Source organism: Rosa rugosa, chromosome 1 (genome assembly GCF_958449725.1).
Source record: "Rosa rugosa chromosome 1, drRosRugo1.1, whole genome shotgun sequence".
Taxonomy (NCBI): domain Eukaryota; kingdom Viridiplantae; phylum Streptophyta; class Magnoliopsida; order Rosales; family Rosaceae; genus Rosa; species Rosa rugosa.
Genome location: NC_084820.1, coordinates 62135396 through 62159689, shown reverse-complemented (window position 1 = coordinate 62159689; position 24294 = coordinate 62135396). Strand labels below are relative to the sequence as shown.

At 37.7% G+C, this 24294-nt stretch overlaps 3 protein-coding genes across 3 annotated transcripts; all 3 read left to right on the top strand.

The window, feature by feature from the left end:
- The first annotated feature begins 2068 nt into the window (after positions 1–2068).
- Positions 2069–6377, top strand: LOC133725957 (zinc finger CCCH domain-containing protein 3-like). The gene is made up of 7 exons (XM_062153379.1): positions 2069–2389; positions 2888–3057; positions 3222–3275; positions 4154–4270; positions 4357–4656; positions 5328–5588; positions 5712–6377. Exons 1-7 carry the CDS (start codon positions 2326–2328, stop codon positions 6054–6056), a joined length of 1311 nt encoding a protein of 436 aa, XP_062009363.1. The 5' UTR covers positions 2069–2325; the 3' UTR covers positions 6057–6377.
- Positions 6378–18032: 11655 nt separating this feature from the next.
- LOC133725954 (ethylene-responsive transcription factor 3-like) lies at positions 18033–19462 on the top strand. The gene has a single exon (XM_062153377.1). It carries the CDS (start codon positions 18355–18357, stop codon positions 19042–19044), a length of 690 nt encoding a protein of 229 aa, XP_062009361.1. The 5' UTR covers positions 18033–18354; the 3' UTR covers positions 19045–19462.
- Positions 19463–21561: 2099 nt separating this feature from the next.
- Positions 21562–24213, top strand: LOC133725955 (uncharacterized). Its single transcript, XM_062153378.1, has 5 exons — positions 21562–21889; positions 21984–22056; positions 22664–22728; positions 23078–23187; positions 23767–24213. Exons 1-5 carry the CDS (start codon positions 21767–21769, stop codon positions 24041–24043), a joined length of 648 nt encoding a protein of 215 aa, XP_062009362.1. The 5' UTR covers positions 21562–21766; the 3' UTR covers positions 24044–24213.
- The last annotated feature ends 81 nt before the right edge of the window (positions 24214–24294 follow it).

Below are 24294 nucleotides of genomic sequence, written 5' to 3'. Positions count from 1 at the left end.
GGGTCATGGTCATGGGTAGAGTCTAATCTCGCCGGGACCCACACCTGGTAGTGTTTCCAGTGGTTGTGTGAAAGAGTGCAGCGAGGGGGTTTCTTGAGCCAAAATTAACCCCTCATCGGACGATCGTACCCCTCCATGGGTCCTCTTATTTAATTAGAGTAATTCCAGTCAATCACCCTGATAGCGATTTTGCTTCTTCGCTGTAGCTCCTTTCTGACCACTTTGCCCTTCTCGTGGCATCGCCATCAATGTTTAACATTTGAACAGGCTTTGGCAGTTGGGAAACTATTGAGAAAATTCGCCTCCACGTAGCCAAGTTCATTGTGAAAATCGAAAAGGTGCGTACATTTATAATTCCCCTCCACGTAGCCAAGTTCATTGTGAGTGTCGCCGGATTTATTTCCGTGCGGCAACATAGTGGGAAAGCTGCGCTATTTGTAATGATGGTTCTTCGTTATAGAGTTATCTTTCCGGTATGTCACCGCCTTGTCAAAGCAAATGGAGTAGCCATTCGTGCACTCTTTGCTAATTGGTGCTTGTTAGAATACATAGATCTCTTGGAGAGTCCTGGTATTATTTCAGGATGTTCTCTCTATGCTTATTGTAATCTGGGTTCAGGCTCTATGTCCCCCCCTTGTATTCTGCAATTTCATTAATCAAGGATTGAGGGCAGCCGCACCAGCCCTTTTTCAAAAAAAAAAAAAAAAAAAAAAATTTAAAAAGAGAATTTGGAGCATCGATGTGCACTTGCACTAACAAAAATAGATAGCACGATAACATTAAATAAATTTTTTAGTTATTAAAAAAATGTTATTTATAAATATCAAAAGTTGAGATCATTTAATAGGTGTTAGATTACTTGTATGGTCGGTGCATACAAAAAATTTTCACATAATTCATTGTCTAACTAATTACTTGCGGTTAGATCTAATTTTAAAAAGGCAAGTAAATCAGCAAACATCTCTTTACATTTAATGTCAAGGCAAGAAAATCGTTTACAATTAACATCAAGGCAAGAGAAATCTCTACTCGTGTTACATTAATATGATCATGCAAATATTTTATATGATCATAAACTAATGTCGTTTTAGCTACTTAGTTTAAGGTTAGGTTAATAACCGAAATGGAAGGTGTAGGTTAGGTTAGTTGCCTGAAAGAGAAGGTTTTAGATTAGGTTGCAGCAGCTCAAAATTAATAAATAAATAGCTACTCAATTTTGCGGGAGGAGGGCAGTTTAGTCCTTTCGTTAATGGCCCCATGGCACACTGGCTTTTTTGAATATCAAATGAGGGATCCAGGGGTCCCACAGCTCCCCTCAAGATTTTAGATCGGTGGTCCAAATGTCACCAAAACCTCCCACGTTTTCACACTGCTGAAATCACCTTCCCGCCCTTTGACGGCGACGATTTTCCACACCTTGTCCTCCGTATCCAAAAACAAAAACAAAAAATTATTAATATACAGAGGGAAATAAAACTCCTTTCCGTAAAAGACGTAACTACCCTTCGCGTCACTCTTACGAGGACTTTTGTCATGCCCCCCCCCGGATAGTTTCGTCCTTTCGTAATGCCCCACCACAATCCGACAATCCGCATCTCGCCACGCGTCCTCCTAAGCACAGCCACGATGTGATACCGAAAAGACAATAATACCCCTACCGAACTGAAAAATGGCACGCCGGGGGGGGGGGGGGACAGGAGTGACAGTCTCTTCCGCCGGATTTAATCAAAGTCATTAGCAACGTAAATTACCCCGAATAAACGCAAACCTCTGGCTTGACAGGTGGAGGGGAGGGTACATCCGTCATTTCAAGCTTCCTGCCAATAAATTATTCGTATTCGTACACGAGGGGAAAGAAAAAAATCAATATTTTTCGGGTTCCCATTCTGAAGATCCTCCGCTGGCCTCTTTTTTCTTTTTTTTTTGGTTTGTTGTAAAAAAATTGGAAAAAGGAAAAAGCGACCAAAAAAAAAATAGAATTCTAAATAAAAAAAAATGAAATAGGAAAATTTGGAAGACCTTATTATAGTCATAATTTCCTTTTTAGAATTAGTTTATACATCTCTCTCTCTGATTCTCAGTCCCTTTCCTTCTTTATTTCCAGGAACCTTTTTGTTCCTTTCTATTCCCCTCTCTCTCTCTCTCTCTCTCACAGTCTTTGTTTGATCATCACATACATTCACAATCACACCCTTCGTATTCTCTCCTTCCTTGATTTCTGCGGTTCCGGTTTCATTTCGCCGAGAAAGTCTCAAGCTTTTCTCGGTTGGTTGGATTGCTGGAAACTCAAGGGGAGGGAGGGTGCACGCAATCTCTGTGCTACCGATGCCAGACACTCGGCAGGCTCTGAAGAATGCCGTTCCCAATCAATCCGACGGTACCGTTGAAGGTAACACCCTTTTTTGATGCACCTATTTGGGAGTGTAACGATCTGATACGATGGTTTTTGGTTATGTGAATTTTTTTTTATCATGATGAGAGCAATGTGTTGTAATAATGCGTGGAATTGCTGAATTGTCTGGTTTTTATTAGGTTTGATGGTAGGTGCAATGCAGATTGTTTGATTTGATTTGATTTGGTTGTTTAAAGCTATGATGTTGATGCAAGTAGCGCTACTTTTATTTGGGTTTTCAAAGACTTTTGCTTTGTGTTTTACTATCTTGTGGATATTCGGTTTCTTTTGGGAGGTGGATATATGCCTTCAAACACTTTCCTTTCTTAGTGTTTGATTTGTTTCATCCTAGTTTACTATTTTACGTTTTAGAAGCTCTAAAATTTTGTATGCTCGGGGTTGATGCTTTTCGAGGAGCTGTATAATGCAGATTGAGGCTTTAAAAATTGAGAGATCTGATTTTTCCTCGGAATTTAATTTGGACATCTATTGCAGAGGCGTTTTGGCGGTTGACAATCAATGAGAATCAAGATGGGGGTGGTGTGGCTCAGTCTAACCTATACCCTGATCGACCTGGTGAACCCGATTGCATATATTATTTGAGGACTGGGTTGTGTGGTTATGGCAGTAACTGTCGGTTTAATCACCCTAAATATGCTTCACAGGTGATTCAGAATTACCATTTACGTGTTGTGCCTAGCCTTGATATGGTGATTGCATTTGATTGAAAGTGTTGTGAGAAACTGACTTTTTCTCTCAAATAGACGACAGTGTTTCAAGTGAATTACTATAGTTAACTGAACCTTCTGTTGCATTATTATATCTGCAGGCTGCTCAGTACAGTGGAGAACTCCCTGAAAGAGTTGGACAACCTGACTGCGGGGTAAGGTTTTCATGCGGTTGAGATTGTTCTAATTGATAAGCTTCTTTGTTGCTCAAATTTTTTTCCTTCTTTGGTTTCCTTCCTTTTATTAATATTTGCTACGCATAAAAGATAACAAATTTATGTTCCTCAGGTGCTCATTTGATAGACTTTAGAAAGGAAAACAAAAAATTCTAAAACAGAAAGTCAGATTTTAATAAGTTGATGATCCACGCAGAGATAACTGGTCTGTTGTTGATAACATATAACCTTGTTATTCATCTTTAAAAATGCATCACACAGAACTGAAGTGCAGACTGCAGATTACTATGAAATAAAATCTCTCTAAGGGAAAAAAAGGAACAGACACATTGAATGATCACAACTTTAACAAGCTTGTTCTAATAATAGTCCAGTTGTGGTTGGTCATCTCCTACATCCCAAATGGCAATGAGCAGTTTTTCATTCTTTCTCTTTCTGGCTTGTATTTCTTAATGTGTTCACAATAAGTGGGTGTGATTCCTTCTGTCATTTAACAGGGGTTACAATGTAATATCAATTTTTCTTCTTCTAAACTTCCTTCATATATCTGTCCGGATAGCCAATATGTGCACTTTGTGCTCTTGCACCTCATTCCCATCTATCTCCTTCATTTTCTTCTGTTTTTTTTTTTTGTTCTCCTTCTTAGGATCTTGGTAATGGCACTAATGCCACAAAATGATACCTTGAAAGTGAGTGATATGTAGAGTAGGAAGAATCTACTGCTATGCTTGTTCTTGTGAGATACTTTTAATAAGCAATAAATCTTTTCATGATTGTTTGAAATTCTGTGAGACATGGAGAATGAACAAGCTCGGGTTGGCACATTTGTGACTGCTTATCCCAAACATTTGTGGCAGTATTATCTGAAGACGGGGACTTGCAAATATGGGTCAACCTGTAAATTCCATCATCCAAGGGACAGGCGTGGAGCTGGACCAGTTTTATTCAACATATTAGGACTGCCCATGCATCAGGTTCTAGCCTTTACTTTGTCACTACACTGCTAATTGATTATTCTCAAGAGTGCTTTTCGTTGTAACAAGTTTGTTTTTATTCCCAGGAAGAAAAATCCTGTCCATATTACATGCGAACTGGATCATGCAAGTTTGGGCCTGCATGCAAGTTTCATCATCCCCAGCCTCCGTCATTTGGAACTGCCGTACCTGCTTTTGGATCTACAGGCTCAACAGTTGTGCCTTCTTCAGGTGTACCTTACTCAGGTGGACTTTCTGCGTGGTCATTTCCAAGAGCACCATATGTAGCAGGCCCACGTTTAGCAACTCCTCAACCTTACATGCCTGCAGTTGTTCTTTCTCCGCCTCAAGGCGTTCTACCTGCCCATGGCTGGAATACCTATGTGGTGAGTGTATTGTTTCTTTAATAGAACAACAGCTTGCTTTACTTTTGGATGTTCCTACTAGTGTCGAGAATTTGTTTGGAACACTGTTTTGTCTGTTTAAGTTGCAGTATCATAGATTGTGCAGAGCTTGACATTTTTCTTTAGAAAATTATATTTGCTTTAGCTTTTCAGTTTTTTTTTTTTTTTTCTTTGAGTTTATGCGGTGAGGACAGTTCCAAAATATCTCATCTAGCTCAGCTGAAAGTGATGCATCATTTTCTGCAAATATTTATGTGGTCCTCAGTTAATCAACTAGTCATTTTTCATAAATCAGTAGAAAGTGCACGGTCTTTTAGACAACTTGACTGGATGTCATGTCCACTTCTCTGCTTGCTTATTTTTAATCCATATCTAGGAAGAAATATTCTTCTCATGTTAACATTGAGTTCAGGATTTTGAAACCACAAAGAAAATTGCAATGTCATGCTGTATGTCTATTTGTCCTTAATTATTAACATGAATACATGTTCAGTTGAATGCTCATGAATGCCTTTGCTTTTGACTTCTCTGTTGACTAGCCCTTTGCTTTTGACATCTCTGGTTATATCAGTTATTGAATTTTCTGAGGACTGAAGTGGTTGTGGTGCGTTGAACTTTTCTTTGTTTTAATTTTGCTTTTATTTTTTCAATAGGGAAACTTGAGCCCTGTGTCTTCGACTAGCATTCTTGGATCTAATCTTGCGTACAACTCCAGAAGTCAGGGGGAATCAGCTTCCAATGGGCAGGTTCACTTGCAATCAAGTCCAAATCTCCCCCAGAGGCCTGACCAGCCTGAGTGCCGGTACTTTATGAACACTGGAACATGCAAATATGGAGCAGAATGCAAATACCATCACCCAAAAGAAAGGATTGCAGAATCCGCTACAAACCCACTTGGGCTTCCCTCAAGACCTGTAAGTTTTATTTCTAGCGCATGATATGTGCAGTGTTCAGCTCAGTTCTTACAAATGAGAGAATGCTTTTTTTATCATTGGCTTTCAGAACAAGCCGCTTACTTAATCTTTGGGTATATGCAGGGGCAACCTATATGTTCAAACTACATCATGTACGGAATTTGCAAGTACGGACCAACTTGCAGATTTGATCACCCCTTTGTGGAACATTCCGGTAACTATAGTTTTGGTATGCCTATGCTGCTTGATTCGTCTCCGCTAAGTTATCCCAGAAACTGGATAGCTCCCCAAGGATTTGAGACTTCCCCCTCTATATCATCAAAATTTCCTGATGTGGTCCAAAAATCAGAGAGCGAAAAATATCAGAACTCGGAAACAAAGGTTCCAGAAGAATCCCCTGAACGAGCTACTGGCACTTTACCTCCGTCACCATCTTCCTCCGAAACTGTACAAGACCAATCTGGTTGAAGCCCAGTTATATTTTTTGTTGGTGCACTTTGTTTATTTTTTATATCAGTACCTTGAAAGGTTGAATATTTATTACACGTTATTTCCTGCCCCCCATTTTCACCTGCAAGTTTGAGGAGGGGGATAGGTTGTTTGGAGATCGATTTGATGAGCTAAAGCCGGGGGTGCATGGGAAAGCATTTTTTTGTGGTGAATAAAACGCAGGTGGAAAATTGTAATATTCCCTTTTTTCTTTTCTCTCTTTTTATCTCTCCTTTTAACACCGTCTTTCTCTGTTTGAATGACTTGAAGTTCTTCCTTTACTTTTGATTTCAAACTTCATTGCGGGTGTGAATATCTTACTTACCTCCTGTGAATTCATACGAGATGGCCAATGTGTTGTGCGGGTTATAAAGTTGTTTTGAAGTCTGCCATAGCCATAGTAAGACACGACCCGGTGAGTCGTTACCTTTTTTCTTTACTAAACCAAAGAATCCATGTCATCGAAAAAAACCAAAGAATCCAGAAAACTCAGGGAAAAATAATCACAGTTTGTAGAGAATTATAATTAAGTACCTAATGTGCAATTAACATGTACTCAGATTATAGGTTACTCTACAGTTGTTAAACTTCGTATTCAAAATTGGATGTGCAATGTCATGAGCAATACTATCAGAGTGCAAGTGTGTAACACAACATTCAAGTGTGTTTAGCCGCGTACGTTTATTGTGAAATTTTCTACTTGTATCTTTGAATTAACAAAAGTAGTAAAATTATGGTTTGAGCACAATTTTTCAGGATATATCTAGGGGCTGTTAACGGATTATGTATTGTTGGGTTTGGATTGTCAGGTGTGTGAAAATATGCAAACTCAAACTTGACGAAATAAATAAATATCTCCCTTTCTTTTCTTTTTTTTCTTTTTTTTTTTGTGTGTGACTTGAAACTGGAGAATTAAGCAAAAGGCAAATAGCCTTCTGAAACCAAAGCCAACTTCTGAAACCAGATTTTATTGAAATAAAAAAGATTACAAAAGGAGGGGAAACAAAGCCAACTTCTGAAACCAAAAAGAAACTATACAAGCCAATTATTGAAAATGAAACTTTGGTAGACCTGAACAGTCACTGTTACATTGTGTTTGGAAAAAGGGTGGAGCCAAGTTCCACCATATCAAACCAGAGGAGGTAGAACCATAATTTGCCAAAATATCTGCCACTTGGTTACCTTCTCGAAATATATGCGAAGATTTGAAATGCATTTGAAAGATTCGGTGCAAACAATTACCCCATTCTATACGAAGCTTCTAAGGGACCAAATGAGGAGAGCGAATGAAGCCAAGATCCATAGAGGAGTCTACTTCTAACCATGGCGACTAAGCTTGGAATGTCAAGATTAGATGCAAAAGCACCAAGATAATTCCCTTTGTAATCACGAAAGACGTCCCCGTAACCTTCGAACCCAGAATCTTGCTTCCATTCACCGTCCAAATTAATTTTTATCCACTCCAAGGGTGGAGGATGTCAAATAACCTCAACAATTCTTCAAGGCCCGAAGATCATTCACAGTGTTATGCATGCTGTCAGTAGCAATACAACTTGTAGATTGAATGTGCTCAGAAATCAGCTGGCAAGTGTATAGCCCCGTCTTTAGATTTGTTCCTAGCTTGCCAAAATTTAAAATGATGCTTGATCATATATAAATATCTCTCAACATTAACTCAACCCAACATTTTCAAATGAGTTACTTAACTCAATCCATATAATCCGTCAACAAGGTCAAGTTGATTTAAGTTCGTGACTTCAGATGTCACTCATATCAAGGAGTTGGATGTTATGCTACATGAATGCAAATTTGACAAGAATAATCATCATATATATAACCAATTGAACAGCTAGCACGACAAAGTACAAGAAATGTTATTTGGCAGTGGAAGATCCAGAGAAACCATCTTGAAACATTTTCTCATTTTCATTCCCCCTTAGTTAACTCTGAAATGAGCTTTTCCAAACTATCTTATGGTCTAAAATTTTTTCAGAAAAATAATATTATAAACTGTTAATGTTCTAACTTCATCATGTGATGGTAAAGAGGGTTTAAGTTTCTTCAAAACTACAAAAAAATCTCATTAAAATTTCCATAATTTACTATACTAAAGCCCATTCAGCAAAAGGACAAACAAACCATCTTGTCCCCGAGACAGATGTTCCCAGCGGGTTTGGATAAGGAACAGGTACATACCCTTTTCTTCATTGCTTTTCCTTTGTACATGTTTGAATGTGAAAAGGAATTCAGGTGTGCCAAAGATTGGATTTTTGGGAAATATTGTCTAATTGGTCAGTGATGAGTGTTTGATCTTAATGAAACAAAGGTATTTCCAGAGAGTTTGGTAGGCGACAAGATGGTTTATTTTTTTTACTCTTTTGCTATTGAGTTGTTGTCCTGGAACTCATGCTTTTTAAATAATTGTGTGCAGATTTTCGGCATGGTAGAGAAGGAGATGGAATACAGGGTTGAGTTGTTCAACAAGTAAGTTTTCTGCATTGTATTTTAGTTGATGTCACAAACGAGTGGGGTTTTTGCAAGGTAGTATTTGAATCCAACTTCTTTTCTATCTCAGCTCCAATAGTTTGAGCAATTAATTTGGGTGCTTCTTTGCCATGCACATTGTCTTCCATTCATTCATTTATTTTGGCTTTTCACACCTGCTTCCTTCTATTTCCATTAGCTCTCATACTTTATTTGATCAAACAACATGGTTCAATAATACTTTCTGCGCCTACACATCTAGCTGTTGCCAATAATCTCTCCGATTTTGTTATTCGCCGTGCATGCATCAATTGGCACTTCTTTGCCTATTTGGGTGAGTTGCTTTTTATTTTTTATGTTTTTTTTTTATTCTTGAATTTTAACTGTTTTAGTTCTTCATATTTTTTATTCAAATCCTTTTGAGTTTGGTTATTTGCATATGCATATGGTGTATCTTTGAGCCGATAATGAATTAAACAGTTGATGCATATGGCACACAACCCTCAAACTCCAGAATGCCTGTTTGAAATTGCTTTATTGATTGACGAAATGCGTATGGCTGTTTTTTGTCAGCCTCGGTCTTTATATTGATCAATTTAAGTGGAATGTGATGATAAACTTTTTTTAATTCCATTATGGCCATGTTTGTTTCCCAGAATCTGGGCATTGGGAAAGGAAAGTGTTTCATTTCCTGCGTTTGGGACAGCCAAGGAAGGGAAATTGGTTCCCAAAGGAAAGGAAAAAGTGGAGGAAATTGGGGAGGCCCTCCCCTCAGGATTCACTTTCCCAATGGAAAGGAAAATGATTCCTTTCCTTTCCACCAACCAAACATGGCCTATGTCTATTTCTAATACAAGAGGCTGAGTTATGTCTAATTCCAATACAAGAGGCTGAATTATGTCTAAATGATTTTTATCGAATTCCATTATGCCTAATTCATATCTATTATTTTAATAGAAGAGGCTGTAAAAACAAGACTTTTTTTTTTTTTCTTTCCTAAACGATGACAGTACATTCAGTACTTACTGATGTGCATTCTTCATATAGTAATCTGGCATTTTGAAATTGTCGCATTCATGAATTTTGTGGAAAAATACTCTTGCTTCACAAATCACTAACTTCACCAATTCCATAATAGAGATGGAGTGCAAGAAGACCTGTGTTTTGTATGTTGGTTCTAAAGTGATGGGTTTTGTATCATTTTCATTGTAGATTTTCATCAATGTTCCATTCTGGTACTATGGTCTCCACTCTTGACTCAACGAACCAAGAGCAAGTTTGTTGTGGTCCTTGAGACCTTTCTCAAGTAAGTCATTTCCCTTCATTATTAGCCATCAAAGATCTGATTTTGACTCCATTATAAACTTGACATTTGCGAAATGAACGAAAATTGTGTATATTTTTAGGTAAATTCCAGCTGAGGAGATACCGATTCAGTATGGTGGTTTCAAGAGAGAAATTGACATCAAGTTCTTCTTCTCTGAAGATGGTTCTGTTTTTGAGCAACTCTCAAGGCCGTATCAAAGCAAACCATAGAAATTGATGTAGCTCAGGTACTAATAATTTTTTTTATTTGTTTGGATACCGAAAATTGAGGAGGATAATAACAGAAGTTTATTTGAGGCTGCTTTTTGGTTCTCTAGCGCATTTTGCAGAGATTCTGGTATTTGATTGTTTGTTTTGTTTTTCTTTTCTGATTCTTTCAATTGTTTTGTATGTGAAAATTTTGTTGGGTAGATTTGCCCAACTATTTGTGTTAGACTGAATGAGCAAAACAATCTCATGATCAATTCACAAGAACATAAACACACTGAATATTAACCAATGCCACATGAACCAAAATACAAGTTTATGAGCTAACCTTCTGCGGTGTTGGGAGCCATTGCAGAAGCACTAAACGATCTTGACGACAAACACAAGTTGATCTTCTCCTCAGCTCTGAATTTAAGCTCCTTTTATGGGGCAGGACTTGATGCTTTGTAACAGAGAGAGCAGGGACCAACACTTCATATATATATTGGTTATGGTCCTAAGAATCCTCTCATAAAAATGTTTCTTAGAAACCAAGTCACCAACAACTAGAAAACCTAATGCAACACTAAGTCGAATTACAATGTAATCCAACTAATGGATTCCTAACCTATGAGCTGATATAATTAACTCAATAGGTTCCTAGGTTTTGTACTTAACATACAACTCCTATTTATGAACAAAATTCCAATCCCATTTGTAAACTTAATATAGATGATGATAGGTCCACTTTTATTCTAACAGTTTGTGTAAGAATTTGACAGTAAAAGGAAATATAATACAGGTTATGGATTCAAAATCATAGATATGTATGTATATGTATATACCTGCCTCACTAGCTACCCTCATCTTCAACAGATAGCACACGGACCGGCAGCTTTATTCTACAAGACTTTATCACATCAATTAACAAAACACCAAAACCCTTTAACCAGGTGGCCAATTAACTAACTGTAACCGTGCTATGCTTACTCTGTTATGAAGTCTTTGCTAACTTCTAAATGGATGGGTTCATTTGATAATGATGTTAAGGTGATAAAATTGATTTTGTTCTCATTTTGTGCCTGATTTGATATATAATTTAGAGTTTAGATGCTAGAAGAGATGGAACTCAGAATATCCCAACCATTGTTAAATTCATAGTGTTAATCTTCATTTCAGGTCAAGAAGGGGGTAGCACGAGCAATGAAGGCACAGAAAACATGGGCAAAGAGTAGCTTCAAACAAAGAAAGAAACCTGTTTCTTCGGGTTATTCTCAAGTATATAATAGAACACCAAGACCTTATATGTGAGAATTCAGTTAGAAAGAAATCAATTGATAATTGTTATACAACTAGAATGCAATTATATATTACCCGCAGCAAAGCGCGGGCTCTCTAACTAGTATTTGTCGATATTCTAAAATTTTTACCGAAATCTAAATAGCTAACTGTAGCAAATTGTCGATTATGAGGCATGGTGAAGTCAAAAAGTGGAATTAATTAAGGGTATGGGACAGATTGGAAATACCGTATTACAGGACACGTGGAGTGGATTATAAGCAAAGGGAGAAGCATGTACAGCTGTCGGTTGTTGCCTTCAAGAACTTCCACACTCTCATAGAAAGCCCGCCATGGTTTTCTACTAGGCGACTAGCTTGACGAAGAGCCGTTGCCGGTTGTTTTAACCGGGAAACCTGCTGCTCCCAGTACTCAACTTCTAGGTTCTATTGAAAATCAATAGAATAGATTCAAAACATAACTGGGGAAATATGGATATATATTTTGATATACGTAGTTACGTACGAGTATAGGGCGGAGCTATCCTATTTAGTGCTTTCGCCTTCCCTAGATATTCACATTTGTATTTAACTAGTTTGGAGATGGGGATGAAAACTATGCAAAATTGTGCTCAATTTCGTACGTGACAAATTTCTGTCAAGATCTCTTGTTTGGTTTTGGAGAAGAATCCACGAACATGCATGATTTTCATATGAAGCCGTATCTCTTTTGCTTTCAAGAAGCAAGGTAAAAGTAATTTTGCAGCATAATTAGGGTTAGAAAATTATAGGTGGTGGTGATGATTTAATGAATGAATTACCCTACCAACTAAGTAAATCTAAGAATAGAGTTTTGATCTTTCAAAAAGAAGAAGAAGAGAGAGTTTTGATAGGTAAAACGAAACCAGAGGCGTGAATGTGAATTTGGAGGAGATGATGGAATAAACTCATAAAGAGAGAGAGAGAGTCAGAGAGAGACTGGTGGTCTGGAAAATGGATGACTTGACGGTCAGAGTGGAGCCCAAACCCCATTACCATCGTTGAACCTTGGTCGGAGGTGGTGTCGATCAGTAACCTCCTCTTCTTTTTCTTTTCCTTTTTTCTTTTTTTTTTTAATGAGAAAAATAGTTCTAAAATACAATCTCGATCTTTTCTAAATCGGACACTAATATGTCGAAGTTGAAAGCAAGAAAATACTTCAGGCTATCAGTTATATTATACCTACTCTTTAGAGTAGCCAAAGAACAACAACGAAATTTGATTCACAAGAAATATATGATGAAATTGATGTTATCAAACAATAGTAATACTCCTGTGTTAGAATCTCCTTGAACAATAACTCTTTGGAAACCTTCAATCCATCCTGCCATGAGACCAAAACCCTCAGCTTGCAATTTATTGCCCTTGCCTAAATTTTAAGAACCAGCAGCCAAGGGGCAGCATTGTCAGACTCATACCGAATGCCATCGTCCTCAATGAACAGAGATTCGTTTTGTTTTGCAGCTTTGCTTTTTCATTTTCAAGGGAAATAGTAAAAACCATCATGTATCTGCCCCTTTGCCTTTAATCACTTTCATTAGCTTAATAAATAGCTCCTGCATCGCAATTATACTGTACACCGAAATTATTGTACCAGACAACAGCGTAATAATGATAAATTATTGTAGAAAGTAGAAATTATGTCCAAAATTTCGAAGTTGTCAGTATCATTTAATCTAGTCTTTATTTAGTAAGAAAAAAACTATGAGTCGAACTCATGAATTGGTTGTTGTGTATGTATAATTAATTATTATGTAATAAAAATCGGATATGTTAAAATTGTCTTCTCTGATTGCGATTATAAGAAACGTCAATAACACTCTCCAATATTGGATGCTTCACTTGTACTTATTTGGGGTATAAGCCATGCAAACTTGTCATATCAAAGCTTTCTTCTCCGTCCGGCGGCACGTCCTAGCGACGTCGTCGTCGGACAGGACCGTTTGGTTTAGCGACTTTCGTGGCTGCTGTGCTGGTTGGTGGTGAGGCCTTGGGTCTGGATTTCGGTTTCAGGATGGGGAAGGTACGTTAGGATAACCAAAAGAGAGTTCAGAGTCGATGGTGGCGGATGGGGTTGAAAGGGGGATGCAGGTGGCCTACACCGCTACGTAGCGCCGAGGCTTGATGGTGCAGTGGGCGGCGCGGTGAAGGGAAGATGGGATCGGAGGTCTTTCTGCCTTGGGGAGATCGATCTGATCTCAATCGATCAATGGTGCCATACCATATCTGGTATCTGGGCAACGTTGGTTGGCATCTGGGGTTTGGCTAGCCGTGCGGCGTTAACAGTGGTGCTTCGACGGCGGTGAGAGCTCGATGGGTGAATGGGGGTGGTAGTACGATGGTAGGGAGGCGGCAGGAGCTCGTTTGGGTCGGGTGGGGCCTTCCCACATTCTTGGACGGATCTTGGACCTAGGTTCTCGTGTTGGGCCCAATCTGGGCTGGGTTGTTCTTTGTTTTCAGCTATTTTGCTTTTTTAATTGTAGTTTATTTTCTGCTTTCAATAAGTTCCGAACACTACATTGTTTGGAGATGTGGGCTTTGTCCCTGCCTGTGCACCTTGCGTGCCATGTCTACTCTAGGTAGGCGGCGAGTTCCTTGCTTTGTCAAATGGTCGCAGCCTCCTAGTGGCAGAATGAAACTTAGTGTCACCGAGTTATATTTCCGGTGGCAACATACTGGGAAAGCTGATAGTATTAGTAACTTATGGCTCCACGTGAGCATTATCTTTCCGGTTTGTCACCACAATTGTAAAGCGAATGGAGTAGCCTATGGTGCACTCTTCGCTAAATGGTGCATATTAGAATGCATTTCCTTAGGTGAGACGCTTGTTATTATTTCAGGTGATTATTGTAATTTGGGGTTAAGACACTATGTCCCCCTCATGTATTCTATGGTTTCATTAATGGATAAGGCGTAAGGGCAGCCGCACTGGTCCTTTTTTTTAAAAAAAAAAGGTTATTATCACAAATGGTACCTGAACTATACCTCAATTTTATTGATGGTACCTGAACTTCAATTTTGATCACAACCAGTACCCGAACTTTTCGATTTCATTTTAAATGGTACCTAGAGCCACCTCCGGTCACTATTCCGACTAAAAACGGCAAGGGAGGCGATCATAGTGATGATTTTTGATGATTTCAAGGGTTGCGATCATATATAGTGATGATTTTTTGGTAATAGACTTGCCTTGAACTTGTTTTTTTGTTTTTTATTTTTTTAGATTTGGGTTTTTTGGCCGGAATAGTGACCAAAGGTGGCCTTAGGTACTATTTAAAATGAAATCGAAAAGTTCGGGTACTGGTTGTGATCAAAATTGAAGTTCAGGTACCATCGATAAAATAGAGGAAAAGTTCAGGTACCATTTGTGATAATAACCCAAAAAAAAAAATTTCTTTAAAAAAAAAAATTTGATAAACAAAAAGAAAAGAAAAGAAAAGGGATATACCAATTTGAGCTATCTTCACGGAAAATAGCAGATTTTAATAATAAAGTTGTGATGGAAGATGAAATTCATAGTTACCTTGGGAAAACGTTGTTTCACGTGATTGATTGTTTCACGAATCTGTATTTTGCTTATTCCATGATGAAAAGGTTAGTGAATCTTCTATAGCAAAGAAAAAGATAATAAGACATTTTACTATTTGAATTTAAAGGCCTTCAAAAAAAACAAATAACTTTTTAGCTATAGACATTGGAATCAAAATTCATATGATTTTTTACTGTACTCGGTTTTTTTTTGCTGAAGAGCCAAGTATGACATTAGTATACGTGAGTTGTTTAGTAATTATTTAGTACGTATAATGTTTCATCGAACAAAACAACATATTCATTAACAATTAAGAAAGATAAATCACACGGCTTAACCAAAATAAAATAAAATCAACCAATCAAATATCCAACATAAGACCTTATCATGTTTCATAGGTCGAATGCAAGTGCTCATGCCCATGATGCTATAATGGAGCAGTCCCCAACGGCTTTCTACTAGTCAAGCTCAGAGGCTCGAGCCTACAATGCTGCAATCCAGCATCCAATCAAAGTGTACTGGTCAGGCTCAAAGGATCAACCTTGTTAAACAAAAACGGAGCAGCCCTTTTTGAATCCTAGCTATGTGACGGTTAACTATCAAGGACTCCCAATACATGACTCCTGTACTTGGGTATGCCTTGACCTTTTACTTTGTCCCTCTAGGTCAAGGATCAGAACTTTTGTTTTCATATGACCCCAATAATATATGGTACGATTAAATAGTGTGATTTTAGAGAGAGAAAAAATTTAAATGAAATTATTGTATCACGTAACATGTCCGACTTATCAACTTTAATTGTTTAGTTAGAAACCAAACTATATTCCACGTGTCACTAATGTTTCTCCCAACTCTATCTTCATATCTTTTGTTTTACTTTATTAGAGTCTCTCGTTAGACTAATGATTACTAGATCGTCTTAACACTTTAATGGTAAGTATTTATTACTCACTTAACCGTTACTTTTATAAATATTCATTGCTCTTAATCCTATTGTTATCTTTTCTTAAATGCCTATGTTGTGAAAGATATATATATATATATATATATATATATATATATATATATATATATATATATATATATATATATATATATATATATTTGCTTGGAGTTTGTCTGTACGAAAGAAAAACTAGAACTAATTAAGAAGAACACGACCACCTGGGCCAATTAGACCTTTTGCCTATTAAACGAAGGTTAGACAACCAAAAGATGGAACAATAACAACATTTATAGGCCTGAAAGAAACAGAAGAACGCCCAATAATAACTCCAAAGAAGAACCTTCGAAATATGGTTCTTTGTATAAATTTGTCTATAATACATGACATTTACAGTTACAACCAAATGAAGCTATATTTTCAATTATATATAGGAGAAGTTGGACTTAGATCATTTGCTTGTCCAAATAGAGAGTTTACCCTTTGTTTGGCAATATATAGTAGGATGATTAGTTTGTGTAGATTTTCAATACCCACATCCACATGGAAAACTTTTTAGCTTCCTGAACTGAAGTTAAAATCGGTTGATTGTATAGTTGTCACAATTGCCATCTTTCATACCATTCATGCTCTAATATCTTGTCATTACATTCGAACTTGTGCAGCCACTTGATACTTCTTTTGGGTGAAAGAAGATGCTGTCATCTGGTCCAAGAACAATTGCGACTGGTCTTTTATTGTCATTAAGATACTCTAATCTCTCTTGTTGTTGTTGTTGTTGGTATTTTTATGTTCCCTATTTTTCTTATTTTTGTGGCAAGTTATACACTCCCTACTTGAGGATCATATAATTCTTGAGTCACATTAAGATGTACGTGGACCAAGTAATGTCGAGCTCAAAGTGCACATGTCCATAATGCTACAATGCAGTCCCAACAATTCCCTAGTGACTGAGGACCAAAGGCTCAAGCCTAAAATCGAACATCTCAAATCAAGTTGTACTAGTTCGGTTCAAGGGTTCCAGTTTATAAGACAAACTGACAAACCAAGAAGCCCTTTGTTGAATTCTCTGCGATCGTCACTCGTCAGCAATTAAGGACTCTTGGTCCTCGACATCTATACTCAAATTCGGCTTTTAGAATAAATAAGATTTCTTAAGAACTCTGATCAACGCCTTTTACTTTGTTTATGTAAATTGATGATCCAAAATTTTCCTATGAATCCCATTATATATAGTCCCTTAAATTGTATCACTTGTTGTGTGATGAATGTACCACATGACACTTTCGACCTACAAATCACAATTATTCATTTACAAAATTCAAACCGATAATACTTGTATGTTATGAAAAGAAGCCACAATCTGCTGGCTATATTGCCGCATGTGTCCCATTGGAACAACGAACAGATGTAAGCTACTCCAAAGTCTTAATGCATCCTCGTATATTTTGTTTTTCTTTATTAGAGGTTCCATATACGACAAATGTTTGCTAACAATAAGCAATTATTACTCACGTAACCGTTATTTTTCCGAATCATTGGTCGTAATCATCCACGATAACTTTAGCATCAAAATGTACATAACTGTCATACTAGTGATCTTGTAATGTCGCTAAAAATATTTATTTTCCAAAAAAAAAAAGAGTAAGAAACTTCTAGTGAAATAAAAATTCTAGGGTTCCTTCTCCAAAATAAAGAAAAGATTATGAAAATGGCATTGTTTCAAATGCTGATGTTGGAAAAACTTTTGAGCATTGATTGATAGAGAAACGCTGTAGAGCTAAACCAGTTAGCTTCATATCAAGAAACGAACCATATTTTAGACCAACTTTTAAACTTTTAGGCCACATGGAATATTCAATTTTTAGATAAATAGATCAGTTTGGTAAATTTTCAATCACATTGATGATGGTTTGAATAATCCTTACAATGTAATTTGAATAATATACTATGAATCTCACTCGGATATTGGTGAAATTACAGACTTTTTGGTTCAAAAGAAAAGAAAAGAAAAGAAAATCCCGAAAGGACAACCAAAAAAAAAAAAAAAGAAAAAAAAAAAAGCAGAAAAGATGCCACGTAGTTGGTCTGTGCGATGGCGTTTGTGTAATTTCCACGCGGCAATTTCTTTTTCCGCATTCGGCTTCGGACCGAATAAAAAAGGCGATGAGACGATAACAAAACGATGAGAGAGGGAGGAAGAGAGAAATAAAAACCAGAGCGAAATAAGAAGAAGAAAGTGATCGGAGAAACACCCATCTCTCGACCCAACAAAACTGAAACCACATCCTATCAACCCCTTCCCAATCTGAGAAAACCTCAAAAGGAGGTGGTAGAAGAGAACTGGTAGAGCGGCCAAAACCCACCACCACCACCATCATCACATCTGTTCATAAGATAGGCCCTCTCACCTACCTACCATCTCCTTTTCTCTTTCTTTGCTCTTTGATTATCTATATATCTTTTCCGTTTTTCTCTCCTATTCCAATCCCCATGCGGCGAGCAGGCAGAGCCACCGCTGCTGCAGCCAACAACCAATCACCGGCATCATGCAAGAAGCCCCGGGCGGCAGCCGCAGCCCCGAAAACGACGCCATCTTCGTCGCAGCAGCAACCGCAAATCAGATTCCGCGGCGTGCGGAAGCGGCCGTGGGGCCGATTCGCCGCCGAGATCAGAGACCCGTGGAAGAAGACGCGTGTCTGGCTCGGGACCTTCGATTCCGCCGAGGACGCGGCCAGAGCGTATGACGCCGCCGCCCGATCGTTACGGGGGCCCAAGGCCAAGACCAACTTCTCCCTGCCCTGCGATCCTTTCTACGGCGGCGATTTCAACGACGACGCGATTTGCTCCAAGATCGATGTGATTCAGGCCAGCCGGCCGACCTCCAGCAGCCTCAGCAGCACCGTCGAGTCCTTCAGCGGACCGAGGGTCAACTCCGGCAAGCCTCCTCCGATGAAACCCACGCAGCGGAGACCGGTGTATCCGGTTTCGCCAGAGGACTGCCACAGCGATTGTGACTCATCTTCCTCCGTCGTCGACGACGGTGACGATTGCGTCCTCACGTCGTCTTTCCGCAAAGCCCTGCCCTTCGATCTGAACATGCCGCCGCCGATGGATGGTTTTGATTTCTCCGGCGACAACGTGGATGATCACGATCTTCAAGCCACCGCGCTCTGCCTCTGATTCTAAATAATGGTCCCTTTTAATTTCCATCTTCTACCATATTTTCTTCTCTGGAATATCTTATTAAAAAAAAAAAAAAATCTGGTACTGGTGGGTGAGAGAAGAATTTGAGTTTTCTTATCTTTGTTTTTGTTGTTATCTTCGAAATCTGCTCTGTTAGAATATTGTTCTTTGTTGTTGTTGTAGAATAGCATATGGGGTTTTCTTCAACTTTGATGGGCTCCGGAATATCGTCATCGTCATCGTCATCGTCTGTACTATTAAAGCTAATATAGATCTGGTTACAAATCAGTGGATCTGACTTCTGGGTTTGCTTGCCTTCTTGATCAGATTCACTTTCATCATCACCCATCTTATATTTTCCCCTTTTCTGTACAAAAACATTATCTAAATCTAAAAAGAAAAAATCTCCTCCTCATTTTGATTGTTCTTTTGATCTTGATCCTCCTTGTTAGCATTTGCATAACATTCAATTATAAATGCATGACATTCAATTATGAGATATGGGTCTAGATCATTGTGGGCATTTGTGGTTGAAGGGGGGTATGGTATGCATGTTGAATTGAAAATATTATTGAAAATTGTGATGGTAGGATAAGAACGAAGTGACATTAGGTGGTGATTTGTGAAGGTAGTAAAGAATGGTCATAATAATAAATGGGAAAGAGGGGAAGGAAAGGGTATGGTATGGAAGAAGTAGAGTATAGAGGAGAGGAGGTGGGGGTTGCACTTTGTTTGGTGAGGATGCATCTTCTTCTTGATAGGGTTTTTGATAAGAGCCATTAAATTGCACATGTGATGCAGATTCTTTTGCACTACTGGTTGGTTGACAGGTTGAGTGTCAAAATATATCAAATATATCCCCAAACCCCAAGAAGACCTTGCAGACTGCACCCTTCCCCCTAACTTTTGCAGAATAATGCAGAAGAAGATGTTTAGGGTTCCCCCCTCACCTCACATGGGTTTTCTTTTTCTTTTCACTCCCCTCCAGAAAGAAATAAAGAAACGAGGAAAAAAATAAAAGGAAAAGAAAAAGAGACCACATGTTTATGTGTGTAATACTGTTATTCTTGTATAAGCAATGGTCTACAAGGCACAAGCTTCCATTGCATAGTTCCAACTTCCAACCCTGGAAGTACTTGTTGATCATCCTAGTCGGTGAGTTAGGAACATCTTTTTTCTTCGTTGGACTTTGAGTTCAACTTAAGTTGCTTGTTCTTTGGATTCGTTTTGGTTTCGGTGTCTTCTGAAACCATTTTTCTTATTGTTGCTCTTTGGTGAGTGTTAGTTGTTGGAAAGACGTGGCAAACTGGCAATTGGTCTTGTCATGTCTTATGCATAAAATGATTCCCATAAGTAGGTTCCTTGTTTCTTTTGCTCATAGAGATTAGAGACTTTAACAAAAGTGAAACACAAATCGGCCCTTTAAGTCGAATTTTACATGTATTTGGGGTTTTCTTTTGCGTTTTACCAACAAGAAAGAGAATCACAAGGTGTTTTCAAAGGAGCAATCCCTAAAGGATATTTTTACGAGTCATGCACGAAAAATAATGCGCTCGTAAATAAAATGTTACGTGCATGTCAAGAAAATTTTATTTTGTAAGAGTTTAAAGGGTCACTTTAGGAACAATTTTTTAAGAAAATTTATCTAAATAATACTTTATGTGAAGACATGCATGAAAAATGATACGCTCGTAAATAAAATGTTACGTGCATGTTAAGAACTTCTTATTTTGTAAGAGTTTAGACCGTCACTTTAGGAACAATCTTTTAAGAAAAGTTATGTAAATAACAATTTACGTGAAGACATGCACAAAATGACATTCTCGTAAATAAATTTACACATACGTTACGAAATGTCAAAAATTCGTTATCGTTTATGTAAATGGTCTATGTTGGGTTTCCATTAAAGGATTTTTAATTGACCTTGATATATTTTATTTGGGGTCTCTTCATTGAATCACATTACTCTTTACAGTCTTATCCTTTGTAAAACTAAAAAAATGAACAAGAATACAAAATTTTAATCAATTCCAATAACCAAGCACCAAACCTTACATACGTCTAATGTCTTAGTAGTAGAAACTCCAGGTCTTTGTGATGGCTTATTCATGCCTCAAGTTTGGTTTTTGGATCTTCCAAGTGAAAGGTGAGTCTAAGACTTTGATTAATTGTATCAATGAATGTTTACTCCATACCTTGGAGGATCAAGTCGATCATGACAGATATCCAAAACCTTGTTCTCTCTTTCGAAGAAATCAGTTTCATACACACTAAACTATTTTTGTGGCTAATCGATTGGTAAACATCGGGCACAAGATTTGCTTAACTGGCTTTTGGACCAAGTTTTTACCTCACTCCGTATGTGATGTTGTTGTATTTGATAACCTAAACCTTACCCCTAAGGACTCCTCACTTTTCTAGTGTTAGGCTTTACCCTCTCCAGATTCCAAGTTGTAAGTTGTAAGCTACTCCACCACTAGATACATCCCAATCTAAAGAGTATAAATAGCAGAGTAAAAGGAGAAAGTAAAATCCTACGGCCATAATTCTCATCTTCCTCGCCAAAACTAAGTTGAAGGGTCCAAAATACTCGTCTGTGACACTACAGACGTCAATAAGCTTCAAGCTTCGAGCTAAAGGTTCCCTCCTACAAATTAGGTTGTGGGTTCCTCTGAATCGTTTCCCCAACTCACCGATCTCAATTAGAATAGAATGCGCCATGAACCGACTTAGAGGCTCAGGGAAGCTATTTTCTCAGTCTCTGCCCCAATTAAGGACTAATATGAGGCATAGAGCTCTGAGATCATGGACTGCTGTTCAGGACACTTTTTTTTCAACCAAGGTAATTGCTTTTTTGAATTTCCAGGGTTTTCTTTGAGTTTGAGGAATTGGGTATCGATTGATTTTCATGTTCTCTGTTTGTGAATGATTTTCAGGATGTGTTTGAAAGTCATAAGGTGGTGTTCACAGTTGGAACTTCTATAGCTTCAGTTGCCACAGCATGGATTGGTGAGTTCTTGTTCCGTTGCCTTTTGATTCTCAATTCCAGTTTGCTTTTTCTGCATACATGTTTCTTTTATGATCACCAAATTGATAAAAAGGGTGTGACTTTGCACCATGGATATAAATTAATTAAGCAAACTATATGGGAATGAGAGTGGCATTTTGGCATTCCACTTCAATTGGGGATTGAAATATTGGCAGACAGTGAGGTTTTAATTTGTTTGAAGCCCTCATTCAAACAAGTTTGTTAAAGGGTGTGTGATTTTTAGGGATAGAGAGGAGGCTGAACTGAACCTGAGTATAGAGCAGTTTTTAGTCCAAATTATGTTATGTTTGTTATAATATAAACTTCAAATGTATGATCTTTTCTACTTATAGGTGACTCTAGTGCTAGATTTTTGTAGTGGCAAATTAATTGTAGTGTAATGAATTACTGATCATTTCCCGATATGTATGAACCTTTTGGGATATTCGAGAAACAAATAATTCGTTGTTTATTTTCAGTGATGCATTGAGTTGCAAATATTTTCCTTGAATCTTATTAATATCATTTCTGTTCGGTGACCTGTTAGAAAGGGTTTCTTATTTAATACACATCCGGTGATGGATGCAGGATATACTGTACGCCACTTACATGATACAAGAGTTGATCGGAGGCTTGAGTCGATTGAAAAAACTGTAAGCACAGTATTGAAAGTTATTGACATTTGGCTACCAAATCCTTCATACCTTGTAACAGTGATTATATTGTTCAATTCTAAAGAGACTTTTTTTTTTGGGTTACAATTTTAAAGAAACACTTTTGGCTATAAACAAAGATTTCTGTTAGCTCTACTTATATATGCCTTGTACTTTTGTTTTCATCCATTTCTGATATTATCATTTTGATGATGCATCATATAAACAAGCAGTATAGGTTTTAGTTTATCCGTGCAACCAGAATCTACATTTACTTGATTGTTTGGTTCACTAATGCTGGTTAGAGTATATTTTCTCTACAGCTCACCTTTTCTTGTATCTCTGGCAGATAAAAGAAAATCATCATATTAAAGAATCAGAAATAAGAGAAGTTATTGGTTCTGGAAGTATCAGTCTTTCTTCATGCATCGCCACTGCTGGAACCACTTTGATCATCGGGTTTGTTCTTAAATCTTATTATGAAGCTACATATTTGAATTATTCAGTGTTCTTATGATTTACACTACCGTTCTAGTGCTCACTCTAGTAATAATGTTAGACAATAATTTCAAGAGCTCTATCAAGTCCACCCAGAGGTTATGGAGTTGTGGGAGTCTCACATGAAGTGGTCACTAAACAACCATGGGATAGCTTTCCTCAGAGGTTTAATTGATAAGAGTTGAGGTGCTCTTGGAAGTTAAATTAAGTGATATCATTTTGTTCTTGTGATAGATCAGATAAAATTTGAATTCCTGTTCTATGCTAGTGGTAATCTCTAATGGGGATCACCGTAAAAACTTGGAGAAGAATTATTTTCGCTTAAAAGTTGGAACAAATTATATAAACAGTAATTTGCTCGAGTCAGTCGTGCCATTACCTCTTAGTCTATTACAGTATCACTGATAGGTAGTTTGTCTATCCTCCTGATTGTATATTCATTCTTCTTTGTTGCCGCACTTTTGGTTTCTAGCAACTGAGGTTTAGCTTTTTGACTGTCTTTGATATTCTTATGTTTCAACTTCTTTAACTGAACTGCAGCTATGCTTTGGGTTGGCGAGGTGGAAGGTGGTTTGCAAATAAGCAGTTCAGAAAGGAGCAGATGAAGTTGCTAGGGCACGTTAAGCCTAAAAGGTGGCAATTGCTTAGGCAGCGGATACAACAACCTAAAGGATGGCAATTCCAATTTCTTAAAAGACCATTACTCAAACACAAAACACCAGAAAATGCAGTCAAAACGTGTGAAAAGATCAAGGACACTCAAACTGCACATAATTTGGAGAATCCTGTTAATCTTGTTAGCAAACAGATGTCATGACAGGTTCTTGGTTTACTGATATAGTTTCCTATTTGTTTGAGGTCGGTTTTTGTTTCCTGTAAAATTGTATTTGTCATAGTGGGAATATAAGTTATAAGAGTCGTCGATCAATAGGAATTGAACTGAACGTTGTCTATTTATTCTTGAATAAATCTAATTTTCTTCCTAGATATGCACTTGGAAAATACACCAACCCACGGACTTTGGCATTTGGCTTCAGTAAATCTAAGCAACCTGATAAAGTTGTAAAG